Genomic DNA, 17085 nt, shown 5'->3' with positions numbered 1-17085 from the left:
GTTTTTCAGAAAAGAGACTTGCTGATGGGGAGAGTCTTTGGCTTCCCGGTGCACTATAAGGCTTCTGTGCAATCACTGTGTTCTCACCTGGCCATCCACTGAGTGTCCCACCTCCCATCATTGCATGTGATCCCTGACAATAATACAGGGGCCCGAACTGCGTTCTAAAGTTAGAAAAGTCTACAAAAAAAGAATTTTTGGCTTTCCCCTTCATTATATAGATATTGCCAGCACGGGTTATGGCAGTGAAATATCACGCACTCAACTTACAATGCAGACAGGAATCTTAATTAGCCCCTCCCACCCATGTTTCTGAGGAGTCAAAGCATGAAGATAGATCACAGATATTAGCAAAAAGATTTTATAACTGAAATATGAAACCAGCAGACGTCTGCAATGGACATCAAGCTTCTGAAAATAGTTTTGGTGGGTTATGAAGAGGTGCTGTGGTCTGGGTCTGCTGAAATAGATCCCTCAACTATATTAGCCCCCGGGGGGACCCCCCTCCACAACAGCAAGCCCCAGTGGTCCCATGCTATGGGCATGGGGGGGCTCATTGGGGGGGACGGTTGAAGTGCCCTTGCTCCTGAAAATTTTGAGGAATAAGGGGACTTCGAAGTTGCCTCAACACTTTGAAGTACTGGCGGGTGCGCCGCGGCTAGACGTGTGCCGGTACTTTGAAGTTTAAAACTTCGGAGTTGCCGCGGCTGGGGGGGCGGGGAATTTGCTTAATGAAGTGCTGCCTGTGCACCGCAGCACTTCATAAACTCCCAACACCCTAATTACCATCCTTCCTTCGAAGGAAGGTGGTAGCATAGACGTAGCCAAGGAGCTGATAGAGGAAGTAGTGGAGTCTTTGGCTCTGAAAAGTCCTGGAAGTCAGAAGAGATTCCAGAAGACTGGAAAAGGGTAAATACAGTGCCCATCTATAAAAAGGGAAAAAAGAACAACCCAGGAAACTACAGACCAGTCAGTTTAACTTCTGTAGTAGTGGGCATCGTTCAGTCTATGTAGACTATGGATCGCGCCCTTCGTAGTTCCATTTGGGATCATCATTTGCAGTGTCGACTGTGACTGTGAAGGCCCACATGAGAGTGACAGTCCTTGCTGCATCTGTTGCATGTGTAATGGGTGTCTGGTAGGTCCTTACTGTGCTTTCTGTGGGCTCGCTTCTCCTCTGCTAGCTGTCTGATCCTCATCTCACCCTTCTGAAGGCCCTTGTGTAGTTCCTGCCTCCCTCTGCTGCAATCATCTGCCAGCTCCTCCCAGCTGTCCGGCTCGATGTCTGTCTCCCTGAGGTCCCTCTTGCAAACATCTTTGTAGTGCAATTGGGGGCGTCTGGGAGGTCTTTTGCCAGAGGCTAGCTTGCCATACAGGATGTCTTTTGGGATCCTTCCATCATTCATCCTGTGGACGTGGCCAAGCCAGCGGAGCCGCCACTGCCTGAGGAGGGTGTGCATGGTTGGGATTCTAGCTTGCTCAAGGACGGCGGAGTTGGACACTCTGTCCTTCCATGATATTCCAAGGATGTGCCTGAGGCAGTGCAAGTGGAAGACATTCAGCCTCTTTTCCTGGCGGGCGTACAGGGTCCAAGACTCGCTACCATATAGGAGGGTGCTGAGGATGCAGGCTCTGTAGACTTGCATTTTGGTGTGGGTGTACAACTTGATAACATCAAGTTGTACATCAAGTTAACTTCTGTACCAGGAAAGATAATGGAGCAAGTAATTAAGGAGTTCATCTGCAAACATCTGGAAGAAAATAAGGTGATAGCCAGCATGGATTTGTGAAGAACAAATCATGCCAGACCAATCTGATGGCTTTCTTTGACAGGATAACAAGTCTTGTGGATAAGGGAGAAGCAGTAGATGTGATATACCTAGACCTTAGGAAGGCATTTGATACAGTCTCACATGATCTTCTTATCAATAAACTGGGCAAATACAACTTAAAACAGGCTACTATCAGGTGGGTGCATAATGGGCAGGACAGCCATTCTCAGAGAGTAGTTATGTCCTTCCAGCATGACTGTGAACCATTAATAACAAGTGGGGTTCTGGAGGGGTCTGTTCTGGGGGCTGGTTCTATTCAGTATCTTCATCAACAATGTAGATATTGACATAGAGAGTATGCTTACTGTTTGCAGATGATACCAAACTGGGAGGGATTGCAACTGCTTTGAAGGATAGGGTCATAATTCAAAATGATCTGGACAAATTGAAGAAATGGTCTGAGGTAAATAGGATAAAGTTTAATGAGGATAAATGCAAAGTACTCCTCTTAGGAAGGAGCAATCCGCTTCATATGTACAAATTGGGAAGTTACTGTCTAGGAAGCAGTACTGTGGAAGGGGGTTTAGGAGTCATAGTAAACCACAAGATAAATATGAGTCAACATTGTGATGCTGTTGCAAAAAAAGCAAACACAATTCTGGGATGCATTAACAGGTGTGTTGAGAACAAGGCACGAGACACCATTCTTCCACTCTACTCAGCGCTGATTGGGCCTCAGATTGGAGTATTGTGTCCAGTTCTGGGCACCACATTTCAAGAAAGATGTGAAGTTATTGGAGAAGGTCCAGAGAGGAGCAATAAGAATGATTAAAGGTCAACAGAATATGAGCTATGAGGGAAGACTGAAAGAACTGGGCTTGTTTAGTTTGGGAAAGAGAAGACTTAGAGGGGGCATGATAGTGGTTTTCAAGTACCTAAAAGAGGGTTACAAGGAGGAGAGAGAAAAGTTGTTCTCCTTGGCCTCTGAGGATAGGACAAGAAGCAATGAGCTTTAACTGCAGTAAGGGAAGTTCAGGTTGGACATCTGGAAAAATTTTCTAACTGTCAGGGTGGTTGAACACTGGAATAAATTACCTAGGGAGGCTGTGGAATCTCCATCACTTGAGATATTTAAGAGCAGGTTAGACAGACATCTATCAAGGATGGTCTAGAAGACACTGCCTGGTCCTGCGGTGCCGCAGGGGACTAGACTCAAACACCTCTCAAGGTCCCTTCCAGTTCTAGTGTTCTGTGATTCTAAGGAGGGTAGAGCTCACTGGGTAGGTTGGTTTGGGTCTAGTCTGTCACTCACATCCTTTCGTGTGTGTGAGATGTATGAGAATGTTGTGTGTCACCTCTCCCTGGGCAAAACTTAAAAAATAAGAATGTAAACAACTCTAGTTATACAGTTTTTCTTTTCAACAAGGGCTCAGTCAACTTGATGTTAACTTGAACATTTATATTGCATAGTTCTGATTGTTGGCCATTGAACTCACTTAAATATGAGTATTATACCAAGTGTCCTGTATTCAGGTGTCCCATACTCACTCACCTCATGTACTGCTTTTGAGTCACCTACCATGGAATGTTCTTGTGCAAGCTCCTCGAAGAAAAGATGGTCAACCATTTTGTAACTATTCTTTGAGATGTGTTGCACATATCTATTCCATGATGACACCCCTCCCCCTTTCTCCAGGCCTTATGAGAATTGGCTTATGAATATGCATAACTTGAAGATGCTTTACGCAAAACAGGTCACGTAACACCAATTTTAGAGTGCTGAATATGTATATCCTGCTTATGTACTAGTGTAGTTTTTTCATTGAAGTTAAAAATATGAAGTGTGAATCTGTTTACAGTGTTAAATGTGTTAATGAGGCCCATTAGTGACATTTCAAGTATTTAATGATTCAGTACTCGAATCACCTACTTATGTTGTGTATTGTTGTGTTTGTCCTGAAAGCACAAACTGTGACTGGTCCTAGAAGGACCATATTGCCGCCTCGTATTAGAATCCATCTTGCACCTGATGGGAGAGTCAAAACAAAAGTTTCCTATCCTGAGGGAAAGTCTGCTTAAGAAATGAGAACCAATCAGCCTTTGTCTTTAGTTGGCTTTGAAACCACTTGGCATACCCTAAGAAGAGACAAAGAACTGTGAAGAAGCTATAGATCCAAGTCAGAGGTCTTTTACCTGAGCTAAGAACAGGTACTTATGGTAAACATTTGCATGTAACAAGGTTCTTAGTGGATTAGAATTAGGTAAGCATTTTTGTTCATTTTAATTTGTCAATTTACTTTGATCTGGCTGTTTTCACTTGCAATCACTTAGATCTTACTTTTTATATTTAATAAAAACTCTTTTGTTTATTATCAAGCTGTAATAGTTAGGGGAGTTTCTAGGCCAAGCTGAGAGAACCTTCTCTGGGCAAATTGCTTAAAACCAGTCTACTTACAGCCCATACTGGGATCTCCTAAATTATGTGAACCAAGCCAGCCACAAAAGTTCCTCTGCCTGCCCCTCTTGCCACCCAGAAGCTACACAAGAAAACCCACGTATTCTCCAGCTGCTCCTAATGCCCAAACTAGTAACCCTCCTTACTCAGGTGACAGGTTATGAAAACCTATTTCGCCAAATCCACACAGATTCTTGAAGGCCCCAAAGGGTCTAGCCACATTCCCAGGTCAATATATACAGTAAAACCCCAGTTATCTGACATAATCCAGACCTACCAATGGTCAAATACCCAAAAATGTTGTATAAGTGGCGGGGGGGCTGCCTTGGCCCCCTTTGAAATTATGTTGGCTGACTCCCTGAGCCAGGCTGTGCGATGCCAGCTGCCACAGAGCAGCTCTATGGGGCTGATTCACTGGGCCGGAATCCCCCACCAGTCCCAGGGAACAGAGGCCCACCCAGCTGGTCCCAGGCTGGAGCCATAGCCAGCCCTGGGGAGAAGAGCCCTGCAGGCTGGGGCATGGAGCCCCAGTCATCCCAGGTGGGCAGCGTCTGCTGGCCCTGAGATGCAGAGCCCTAGGCTGGATCCCTGGAGCCAGCTCCCCAGCAGTCAGCCACTGCAGGCCCCTGGGGACGGAGCCCCAGCAGCTGGAGAGCAGCCCCATGAGCAGCCCTGGAGCATGGAGCCACCACCAGGCCCAAGGCACGGAGCCACAGCTGGCCATGGGGCACAGTGTTACCACCTGCACCCATGGAGGGGAGCCCTGGTTGGCCAGGGGTGGGCTGCTGCCTGCCTTTGGCCAGCTCCCCGGAGCTGGCTTCCTAGGCAGGCAGCCACCATGGGCTCCAGGGCAAAAGCCCCAGCGGGCTGCTGGCTGCCCTGGTGCACCATCTCCCCTGGCTAGCTCCTTGGGCCAGCAGCCACCCCTGGCCCGGGCAGGGAGGCACTGCTGGCCCCTGTGAGGGTGCTGGCTGTCCAAGCCATGCTGCCATCTGCACTGTGCTGGGGGAGATTGTCCAAACTCACAGTTATCAAACATTCCATTTCATCCCACACCACCTCAGGTGGTGATCGATAAAACAGAGTGTTGGTTAATTGGGGATTGGATAACCACGATTTGCCTGTACTTAGATCTTACCCACCTGAGCACACTGTGCCAATCTTTTAGAATCTAAAATCTAAGAATTTATTAATAAAGAAGAAAATAGGGTGAGAGAGAAAAATTGTTGAAGTGGTAAATTACATATATCAATTAAAACTATCGATGCAGGCCACAGCAATGGTACAAGCTGCTGTTCTTGAGAGTCTCTGAAATACGTCCTGCGAGGGACAGACCCCCAGTCCACACAAGCTTAGTTCATGAGGACTTAAGGATAAGATGGTCACTGCCAGACTTGCAATGTTGTGGGAAAACCCCTTTCTTCTTCTCATGGGCAATGTAGGATCACCTAATCGGGTGGCCTGTTGTGCCATTTTGCCATTGGTCCGCTGAGTTAGCCAGCCTCAGTCCACGTCTGAGTATCTGGTCCCTTTTTCAGCCCATGTCACCTGACAGAGGAGGTGCTCACACCTTCCATTGTGAATCCTTAGCTCTAAAAATATTTCTAATACAGGTTTAGAGCCAATATCTATAACTTTACATACAAAGATGGTACAGATATACAAATAACATAAGCATATTCATTGAGTTACCAGCTTTCATTAGACACCTCACTTGACCCACTTGGCACAAGACTTGGTGCAAACTTACTGCAGTGGTTACAGAAATGCATTTATACTCATTATAAAAATCTAGTAACATTACACCCCCCATGCAAAATTGATGCAGGAAGGGGTGCCAGTGACCTCTCTGAGTGCATCTCAGGTCCTTCCCATGCTTGGCTCTGGGTTGCTACAAAGTCTAATCCAATATTACAAGTATCAATGTTTAATTAGAATGGTATATGAAAACCTTGTTTGTTTAAAACAAGCATCATCATGGCAGTTCTAAACCACCATAACATCTGGATGTCAACAAAACTGCTTGTGTACAGAGCTGTTGTTCTCTCATCTCTTTTGTACGGGTGCGAAACATAGACACTATATAGGCGTCACATCAAGCAGCTTGAAGCATTCCACATGCGCTGCCTCTGTAACATCATGAAGATCCGCTGGCAAGACAAAGTGCCCAATCTTGAGGTCCTCAAGAGAGCCCAGATGACAAGCATCGAAATGAGTATGAAGTCAAACTACGTTGGACCAGTCATTTCAGCTGCATGGATGCCAACAGAATCCCTTGCCAGCTTCTGTATGGTGAACTCTCCCAGGGCATCTGGCGTATAGGTCGTCCACGGAAACGCTACAAGGATACCATCAAAACCAATCTGCAGTACAGCAGTATCAAACCTAGGGACCTTGAGGAATCTGCCAGTGACAGAATGCAGTGGCGTGCAACCGTCAGAAATACCTGAATTGCCTTTGAGGAAGACCGCTGCCAGCGTCTACAAGAGGCACGCGAATGACGTCACAGAGCATCAGCAATGCACAACCCACAGACTGCAAACTTCCCATGCACCATCTGCGGCAAAATGTGCACCTCTAGAATTGGCTTATACAGTCACCAGAGGGCACACCATTAGACCAATAACAGATGATCTGCACAGATTTGTCATCATCGGCTCAATGGACTACCATTATGCATCATGGCAGTAACAATATTAGTGTATCTTTATACAAAGCCTAAGCAGTGCTTAGTCAGACCAATAGTGGATTGGATCTGCTTTTGCAGTATGGCTTTCACATCTTAGTTTCTTACACCGCGAACTACACAACATAGAGAATTTATCCATGCAGGCTCTGGCAAATGATTGGAATTCTGTAATTACCCATTAAATATAGATATCAATGTCTTCCGCAGTGTATGATCCATGTCCTTTAGTCATACAAGCAAAATGGTTGTGTGCCTCAGTTTCCTCTTCCATACCACACTGTCGGTTTGGAATGTTCCTTCTCATGTGAGAAGTTACTAGACTAATTACAGGCAACAACTGTAAAATTTTAGAATTACAAAGTCTTTCAACATACCATCTGTGCTTATGCACCCAAGTTAACATGTACGGGGTTTTTTCAAGACATCAAGTACATGGTACAGTACATGCTTACAGCCTTTGATAACAGCAACACATTAGTTACAACGGTTAACATCAGTAGCAAGAGCAAATACGTTGCAAATGTACTTATACAGCTCTTTCGGCAAGGCCATCTTTTTGTCTCAACCCCTTTGGAATTCTGGCATGCTAGACTCAAATGGCTGTGACATCCCTCTGCACAATTCTTTTGCTGTCTTGGTGTGTTTTCTCTTCCAACAATGGCTATGCAATTGCTGATTGCCAGGAAGGATCTCCTCACCCTATCATTCTGGCAATTCGCATCTACACAGACATCAACCTGCCCCTGTCTGAGCTCATTCACTGCTACCGTTCCCAAAGCTGTTTTCTGAGGCTGAGACACGCAATCCACAGACAAGTATCGGAGGGGTAGCCATGTTAGTCTGGATCTGTAACAGCAACGAAGGGTCCTATGGCACCTTATAGACTAACAGAAAAGTTTTGAGCATGAGCTTTCATGAGCACAGACTCACTTCATCAGATGCTGGTCTTGGAAATCTGCAGGGCCAGGTATAAATAAGCCAGAGCAAGGGTTCAATGTAGCATAAGTAGAGACTGGGTGTTAGTGGACGAGAGCTAAGGAAGCGCTGTTCCAGGTCAGCCATGAAAATATTGGCATATTGAGGGGCCATGTGGGTACCTATAGCTGTGCCGCTGATTTGAAGGTATATATCGTCGCCAAATCTGAAATAGTTGTGTGTGAGGATAAAGTTACAGAGCTCAGCCATCAGATGTGCTGTAGCATCATCAGGGATACTGTTCCGGACAGCATTTATTCCATCTTTGTGTGGGATGTTAGTATAGAGAGCCTCTACATCCATGGTGGCTAGGATAGTGTTTTCTGGTAGGTCATCAATGTCTTGCAGTTTTCTCAGGAAGTCAGTGGTGTCTCGGAGATAGCTGGGAGTGCTGGTGGCATAGGGTCGGAGGACAGAGTCCACATAACCAGACAGTCCTTCAGTGAGTGCGCCAATGCCCGAGATGATGGGGCATCCAGGATTTCCAGGTTTGTGGATCTTGGGTAATAAGTAGAATAGCCCCAGACGGGGCTCTAGAGCTGTGTTGGTATAAATCTGTTCTTGTGCTTGTGTAGGAAGTGTCCTGAGCAGATGGTGTAGTTTCTTAGTGTATTCCTCGGTGGGATCTGAGGAAAGTAGCCTGTAAAATTTGGTATTGGAGAGTTTTCTGGAAGCCTCCTTCTGGTAGTCAGACCTGTTCATGATGACACTAGCTCCTCCTTTATCTGCCTCTTTGATTATAATGTCAGGGTTGTTTCCGAAGCTGTGGATGGCATTGCGTTCCACATGACTGAGGTTGTGAGGCAAACGATGCTGTCTCTCCACAATTGCTGCCTGTGCGCGTCGGCGAAAGCATTCTATATATAGGTCCAGACTGTTATTTCTACCCTGAGGAGGAGTCCACGTGGAGCTATTCTTCTTGTGCTGCTGGGAGGGTGTCTGTGTGACGGTGTGCTGATCAGTGTTGTGTTGAAAGTATTCTTTGAGTCTGAGATGGCAAAGGTAGGCTTCCATCCTCACACACAACTATTTCAGATTTGGCGATGATATATACCTTCAAATCAGCGGCACAACTATGGGTACCCGCATGGCCCCTCAGTATGCCAATATTTTCACGGCTGACCTGGAACAGCACTTCCTTAGCTCTCGTCCACTAACACCCCGTCTCTAGTTATGCTACATTGATGACATCTTCATCATCTGAACCCATGGGAAGGAGACTCTGGAGGAATTCCACTGGGACTTCAACAACTTTCACCCCAACATCAACCTCAGCCTAGAACAGTCCACACAGGAGATCCACTTCCTGGACACCACGATGCGAATACACAATGGCCACCTCAATACCACCCTGTACCGTAAACCTACTGACCGCTACGCCTATCTTCATGCCTCCAGCTTCCATCCCAGACACACCACACGATCCATTGTCTACAGCCAAGCACTAAGATATAAGCGCATTTGCTCCAACCCCTCCGACAGAGACAAACACCTACAGGATCTCTACCAAGCATTCTTGAAACTGCAATACCCACCTGAGGAAGTGAAAAAACAGATCAACAGAGCCAGACGTGTGCCACGAAGCCTCTTACGACAGGACAAGCCCAAGAGAGAAACCAGCAGAACACCACTAGCCATCACCTACAGTCCTCAGCTAAAACCTCTACAGCGCATCATCAGGGACTTACAACCCATCCTGGACAATGATCCCCCACTTTCACAGGCCTTGGGAGGCAGACCAGTCCTTGCCCACAGACAACCTGCCAACCTGAAGCAAATCCTAACCAGCAACTATACACCGGACCACAGTCACTCTAAGTCAGGGACCCATCCATGCAACAAACCTCGTTGCCAGCTCTGCCCACATATCTACACCAGCAACATCATTACAGGACCTAACCAGATCAGCCACAACATCGTGGGTTCATTCAGCTGCACATCTACCAATATAATTTATGCCATAATGTGCCAGCAATGCCCTCTGCTATATACATTGGACAAACTGGACAGTCTCTACGTAAAAGAATAAACGCGCACAAATCAGATATCAGAAATGGCAATATACAAAAACCCGTAGGAGAGCACTTCAGTCTCCCAGACCACACAGTAGCAGACTTAAAAGTAGCTATGCTACAGCAAAGAAATTTCAGGACCAGACTCCAAAGAGAAATTTCTGAGCTACAATTCATCTGCAAATTTGACGCCCTCAGCTCTGGCTTAAACAAAGACTGCGAATGGCTGGCTAAATACAGAAGCAGCTTCCCTTCCCTTGGTGTTCACACCTCCAGATCAACTGCTGGTAGTAAGCTTCACCCTTGCTGACTGAGCTAACCTTGTTATCCCCACCCTTTCTCTGGCTTATTTATACCTGGCCCTGCAGATTTCCAAGACCAGCGTCTGATGAAGTGAGTCTGTGCTCACGAAAGCTCATGCTCAAAACTTTTCTGTTAGTCTATAAGGTGCCACAGGACCATTCATTGCTAATCCACAGACAGACATCCCTGTCTAACCCTTACTGGACCACCAGTAAGCTGGTCACACACACAAACTTGGTCATAACAGGGCTGTTCGAATTCCCTTGCAACTTCCACTCCCCCGGAACAACTTTTAATCCATCTGAAACCTCTAAGCTGTCCGTTCTGGACCTTTCCAAAGCAAAGCCAGTGGCTTCACACTCAACAGAAGAATCCTGGCTATTAGGAACAGAAACAAGCCTCTTACCAGATAAACTGCTGCTTTCCACGGACAGACAGCTCTCATGATCTCTCTGACTTCCCTCACTACCACTCTCTTCAGTTACAACAAACTGCTTGCAGGAGCAACACTGAGGACTCTCTTCCTTAGGAGCCCCCTCAAACAACAATTTATCTTTAACTGGCTTTATAGGGGCACTGCTTCACTGAGCCATAACCAATTCCTTCTGAGTTTCACCTACACCCAGCACCATTTTGGCCCATCAGGCAGATTCCTACACAGTCCCCTTTTGGGCAAACAGCTAGATCCACTAGACAAAAAGAAGCACTTTCTTCCCCTTTGCTACAAGCATCTGCATTGTCAGTAGGCAGCACAATTACATGCTCCCTATGCTCTCCTTGTGCCATGTTTAGGATAGTACACTGACCACACAGAGTTTTCTCAACCTTTCCCAGCAACACCTCAGCATCAGGCAAAAAACAAGCACTAGAACTGTTTGGTCTTTGGGATTCCCTTATGATACTAACTGGATTAAACAGAATTAACATATCATCCTCACTAGGAGACCCAAACCCAGGAGCATTCCTTTTCTGGGCTCCAGCTTCATCCCAACCCAACTCTGGATCAAGTGCACTATTCCTAGCCACCATAGGCCCAGAGGAACCTTCCTTAGACAAAGTGCCTGCTTTCCCTACAAGTATGCTGCTGCCCAAAACAGACAGCCAGTTAGAGACCTTCTCTCTGTCCCAGCACTTACAGCTTGGTTTCAGAAACACATCTGGAATGTGAAACAGATTTTCTCACAGACAATTTACCACTCCCAGCTGACCAACTGCTATTTTCCACCAACAATAGCTGACCCCACTGCTTTTTTAAACAAATCACTTTCCTCTTGTTCAGGATTACTTTAAAAACCTCTACTAGCCAATAATTCCTTACCACCAAAAACTTTACTCTTTTTTTCAGGTAGGGTATCAGCTTGATTCCCAACCTGATTGCTTTTATTGATTAGGAGGGCTAGCCATATGAAGTTTCATTGTGTAACATTTTCATATGGGGAAACACAGATTTGTTTGGTGGTTTGATTCCTTTTGGGGGTTGGTTTCCTGGGTGCTGAGCTCTCTTGGAGCTGAACTGGTTCAGCATCTGCACCATTCTGCAGAGGGCAGTTACTTGAACTCTGTGCTTTGTGTGGGGGAGGCCAGAGGATCTGGCACAGCAGGACAGGGTTATAGGGAGCCCCAGAGATCACTGGAGCTGACTTTATGGGTGCTTTTGAGGGGGGAAAAATTGGCAGCTGCGTACAGGGCACACATGCCACCTAATATGGAATGGATACGTGCAACACATCTTGAAGAACAGCAGTTACAAAAAGTTAATAACTGAGCTAGGTAGCAAACACACAGCTGTAAGCAATATTCAGGGAGTGAGTGCACTATGGATTTCTTATGATCTTTTGTGTCTTCTTAACTATCCCTTTCCTAATGGATCCTAACATTGTTTACTTTTTTGACTACTGCACATTGAGCATTGTTTTCAGAAACTATCCACTGTAACTGTTAAGATCTCTTTCTTGAGTGGTAATGGCTAATTTAGACTCCCGTCATTTTGTATTTTTAGTTGAGATTATTCTTTTCTATGTGCATTACTTAACATTTCTCAGTGTTAATTCTTCATGGAGTGCCCCTGTAAAAGCTCTCCTTCATGTATTGGAGTATCCCAGTGACAATGTTTGGACACACCAACCATGCAGTTTCCATGCAAGTCATGCATGCGCAGTAGTCATCTTGCAATGCCATTGGTGTCTTAGGTAGTGCTCACATGACTTGAGTCCTCCAGTTCTTCTTTGAGTGCTTGCTCATATCTATTTGACTTAGGTGGGTGTGTGCATGCATGGACAGCTTTCAGAACGCTTTCTCTAGCAACTACCCAGCCAGATTGTCTGACTGGGGTGGCACCTATGTGAAGACTATATATGATCCATTCGACCCACCACCCCTCAGTTCTCTTCTTACCACCCATGGTGGCTATTTGATTGTTTTAGTCAAGTACCTGTTGCTACGCCACAGATCCCTGGCCTTTCCTGTGCACATGGTTATAAATCACTGTGTTCAGAATAACCATTGTTTTTGGTTCTGTTAGTTTTCACTGTTCCTGGGGTAGGGAAGGTTTTTCTTCTTCTACCATTTCCCTTTCAGGGGCTTAGGGATGAAAATATCCCAGGGCTTTTAGCAGTGCTCCAACTGCTTAAAGTCTATGCCAGTGAGCAATCCTCATGACTCCTGCCTTCGTTGTTTAGGTGAAGCTCATCAGGGAGACAAGCGCCAAGGGGTTTCAAGCCTCTGGCAGCTCCTTATGGAGTTAGCACTTCAGCCATCACAGCAAGGCTCCACACCTTCCTCTTCAGTGCACAGAATGCCACCTTCGGCTTTGGGATTGGTGCCCAGGAAGGGCTCCACTCACCTGAAACTACCAGCATGGCACTGTTTCCACTGTCCATTGTGCCTCTTTGGCACTGACTCCGTCGACAGGAGCTTCCTTGGTGCAGAAAGTACTGGATGCTTCTGGGACCTGTGATCCTAATGTCCCCACGTCCCACACACTGAGACCTGTCCTCTTGGACTCTCCTAGAGGTGATCAGGTGCTGGCTGGTCCTTCATTAACACTTGATACATAACAGGCAGCCCAGCTACTCACAGAAATAATTAGTTCCCTGTCATGCACTGAGGCCCCTGCCCCTCAGTGTGGCCAGGGGTAAGTCTTCACTTTTGCCTGCACCTATACAGTTGCCATCACCTGATTGCCTGACTCCTCATGCCTGCCCCAAATTCTGGCATGACCATCCAAGGCATCACCTTGGAAAAGCTATGTCACCAGGAGGGTGATGAAGCACCGGAATGCGTCACCAAGAGAGGAATTTCCATCACTAGAGGTTTTTTTAAGTCCTGGCTTGACATAGTAATGGCTGAGATGATTTAGTTGGGTTGCTCCTGCTTTGGGCGGGATGCTGGGCTAGATGATCTTCTGAGGTCCCTTCCAGCCCTAGAATTCTTATGATTCTATGATCACTATTTCAACTCGTGGTGCCAGATGCCTTCGTGGCCTCCTCCTCCATACTGCTCAAAATTGAGCTGTTTTCTGTCCAAGGCTTCTGCTGTGGGCTCTTCAGGTTCTGGATTTTTGGCATAAACTGCTTCCTGCTCTGAAGCTTGGCATTGTGCCTTGTCATTCCCAATTTCATCTCCTCAATGCTCATCTTCAGGTTCTGGAGTGCAGGCTGCACCTCGACCACGTTCTCATTCAGAGACTCAGTCCCATTCCCCTCACCAGACTGGCTCTTCTCATCGGGACCCTCACAGTTTGGAGCCTTGATGTCCATCCTCTGTGGTGACAAAGGCCTCAACTTCTCAGTGTTCCTACTCCCTGTACAGATCTCACTGTCAACACAAGTCTCGGTGCTGGTCCTGACACTGGTCCCTGTCTCGGCACTGGTCTCCTTCTCCATGCAGATTGCGACATTAGTCTCGCTGTCAATGCCATTCTACTTCTTGGCACTGATCCCATTCTCAGTGCCAGTACTGTTCTCGACACCAGATCCATTCTCCATACTGTAATACCCCTCAGCACTGATCTCATTTCCAGCGCCAGTCCCTGTCCTGGTGCTGGTCAACTAATCTTTTTCCTGTCTCACCATGGTGCCATTCTGCTCAATATCATTCTCCTTTGCATTGGTCCAGTCCTCTGCACCCTTCTTCCCTGCAGAATTCTCGCTCTCCTCACTGTTTTCACTTACTTCATCAGCTCCATGAGGCCATGTTCATCAAGCCAGAAGTTGGCTGCACTTCTTTGGTACCACCCTGGGAACATCCCTTCCTTGGCCTTCCTGTTCTTCTCCTGCCTCTTTCCACGGCGCTCTGGTGTCAGACCTCAATACCTTGAACAGGACTCTGCTGCTGCCCAGTGGCCTCCGGCTTGGTACCCATACTGGGAGCAGGTGTCAGCTCTTCCAGCTGTGGTCCAGAACACCATACAGAATGTCCCCTTTGACTCTGTGGGCCTATTTGCAGAGCAATCAAACTTGAGGCTCCACAGTCTCAAGGACTCCAGGGCAACACTTAAGTCCCTGAGCATCCATACCCGTAGCCTTCAAAGGAAGCCCTTCAAGCCCCAATCCTCCACCCTCCATGTCTCTACTTAGGGAACTCCAGGGAGAGCAGCAACAATGCAGGCAGATGGAGGCATTACATATCCTCCTCTGATCAGGGCCACATATACTTGGACTGGCAGAGATGCATTGGACAGCATCAGAAGGGATATGCGGTTGCAAAGTCATTTCAGCATTTTTAATGAGATGGATGAGCCTGAGACCCAGCAGCCAATCATGCTGTGCCCCCGCTTATGAAATTTCATGCCCCTGAGGGTGCCCGCCCCGCCCCCACACACTTTGCAAACACCTGTTGTAGATGACCTATGCTCCACTTGGAGTACAAGGATTTAAGTCAATTAAGTCAAGTCATAGCCACATTCCACAGTCTAGGCTTTTGTGGCACATATCAGCGTACACACCTAAATGGAATGCACATAGCAACACAGCTCTAAGAACAACAGTTATGAGAGGTAGGTAACATGCCTGTGCATGGCTTTAATGCTTGTCGGTTAAGGAAAATTTCAGAAATAAAGAGACTTGCCCAAGGAATAATTGCACTGTGAAGGTCTCTCAGCGCCATTTATTGTGTGATTCCTAAATACAATTCTCTCTCCTGTACACTCTGTGATAGTGGAATGGCGATAACAGTTATGCTTTTAAGTATGTAGTTGGTAACAGAGCCAACAAGAGAAATCTCAAGAGCTAAGTAACGGAGAAGAGTGGGGTGTTTCTTCTTCAACCTCTCCCCTACCGTTTTGTGCAACATGTAGCCCTTCAACCAACACTTCCAGCTCAGACCTTTTCCAGATGTTTGCCCAACCAGGGATTTGAAGTGTCAATAGCTGGGCACAATATAGCATCTAAGTCATGTGTTTATCCTAATGATATATCTAAGTGCCACGATACTTCCTAAACTACAAACGCTTTTGGTTTCTCTATCTTTGCATGCTCAGTGTAATCTGATTTGCTTGTGAACATTAGACATGAGGTTAAATTAGGAATCAAACTTTTGGCTAATACCATTCTGAATTTTGCTTCCCCAAAAAGGTGATGGGTGCTATGCACACTTTGGGGGTGACCCTCATACTAAGATCAGAGCTATGGCTTGATCCCCAGGTCTGGGCAACACTATGTCAACATTAGGAAAATACTTTTTTATGGGATTGTATTTTGGAAACTCCTTGGTCATCAATGACTACAAATTTGGAACACCCTGGCCAATGCCTCATGAATCATATCATATTTCAAGGCAATCTGAGCAGCCATGTAGATTTGAGAGCATTTAGAATAAATGAGGTTTGAACAAACACTTGGCCTATATCTTAATTATAGTAGAACTGGCAGTGCACTATAATATTTACTAGGAAGTGAACTGAAGCACATACTGCAGGAGGTCATCAAGGATCCTTTGCAAAACTCTACTACAGTGACTTCTGTGAGACAAAAGGGATAAAATCTGTTATGCATCTGTGATATTAAAATCTGATCTTTTCACAAAATCAGATTTTTCTGCTTGTGTGAAAGCTTGCACTAGTGGTCATTTATATAATAGCAACACCTGTATGCTAGCTCTGCCTTAGCATTTCTGTAGCAGCCAGAACCATCCAAAGAGACAAACTTCTCTTCCATTGATATGGTCAATAGATGCTTCTGCACATTGAGCTTCTATTTCTTTCATTTCAGATGGTACCGGTAGCTGCCAGGATGTTTAATGAGTATCAGAGTAGTGGGATTCATTAGGAAGAGAAGAAATTGTAGAGCTTGTGAATGGAGTCGCTAGGTTTTGAATTGGAATTTCAATAGACTAATTTGTCTTTCTCTGGCAGGTGGTAAAGGTTCCCATATTAGAATGTTCACAGTACTTGGATTGTGAATCATGTTTGACACTGAAAGATCCATACTGTGGCTGGTGTGTTCTCCAGGGACGGTAAGATCTCTGATCACCTCTTCAACAAGGCTCTCCAGAGAGGAGATTCTTTGAGATTGGCTAGTTAATTTTTTTTTATTTAGCTCTATCAGTTTTACAGAAAACTCCAGTAAGGTACAGTATGTGATGATACTAATTCTTTTATTTGTAAATGTATATGATCTTATGCAACATGCACCTACATTGTTGTACTCCTACTTGGCATACTTCTAGCTGCTGCATGTGATACATACATCTCTGAACTAATTCTTTCTTTTATGCCTCATCCTTCTATTATCTGATTGTGTTTCCCCACAGTACTTCCTTGAAATGCCACCATTAGTCAACAGCTGCTTTTTCTCTGGTACTTTCCAGTCCCTGATTTTGGAGTCACTGCATTTCGCTCAGTTCTGCGTTCTTCTGTCACCATGCATTATATTTTCCTCG

General features: G+C 45.9%; 1 protein-coding gene across 3 annotated transcripts in view; it reads left to right on the top strand.

Annotated features, from left to right (window-relative positions):
- The window catches only part of PLXNB1 (plexin B1), a 292916-nt gene that overhangs the window by 131837 nt on the left and 143994 nt on the right, over positions 1 to 17085 (top strand). For all 3 annotated transcript variants that reach the window (XM_075005838.1, XM_075005840.1, XM_075005839.1), the window contains one exon: positions 16559 to 16659. In XM_075005838.1, the coding sequence (XP_074861939.1) occupies positions 16559 to 16659 (101 nt within the window). The remainder of the gene's footprint in view (positions 1 to 16558; positions 16660 to 17085) is intronic.

This window comes from Carettochelys insculpta, chromosome 11, assembly GCF_033958435.1.
Source record: "Carettochelys insculpta isolate YL-2023 chromosome 11, ASM3395843v1, whole genome shotgun sequence".
Lineage (NCBI taxonomy): Eukaryota > Metazoa > Chordata > Testudines > Carettochelyidae > Carettochelys > Carettochelys insculpta.
Note: the sequence above shows the minus strand (reverse complement) of the source record. Positions and strands in the feature narration are given on the sequence as shown.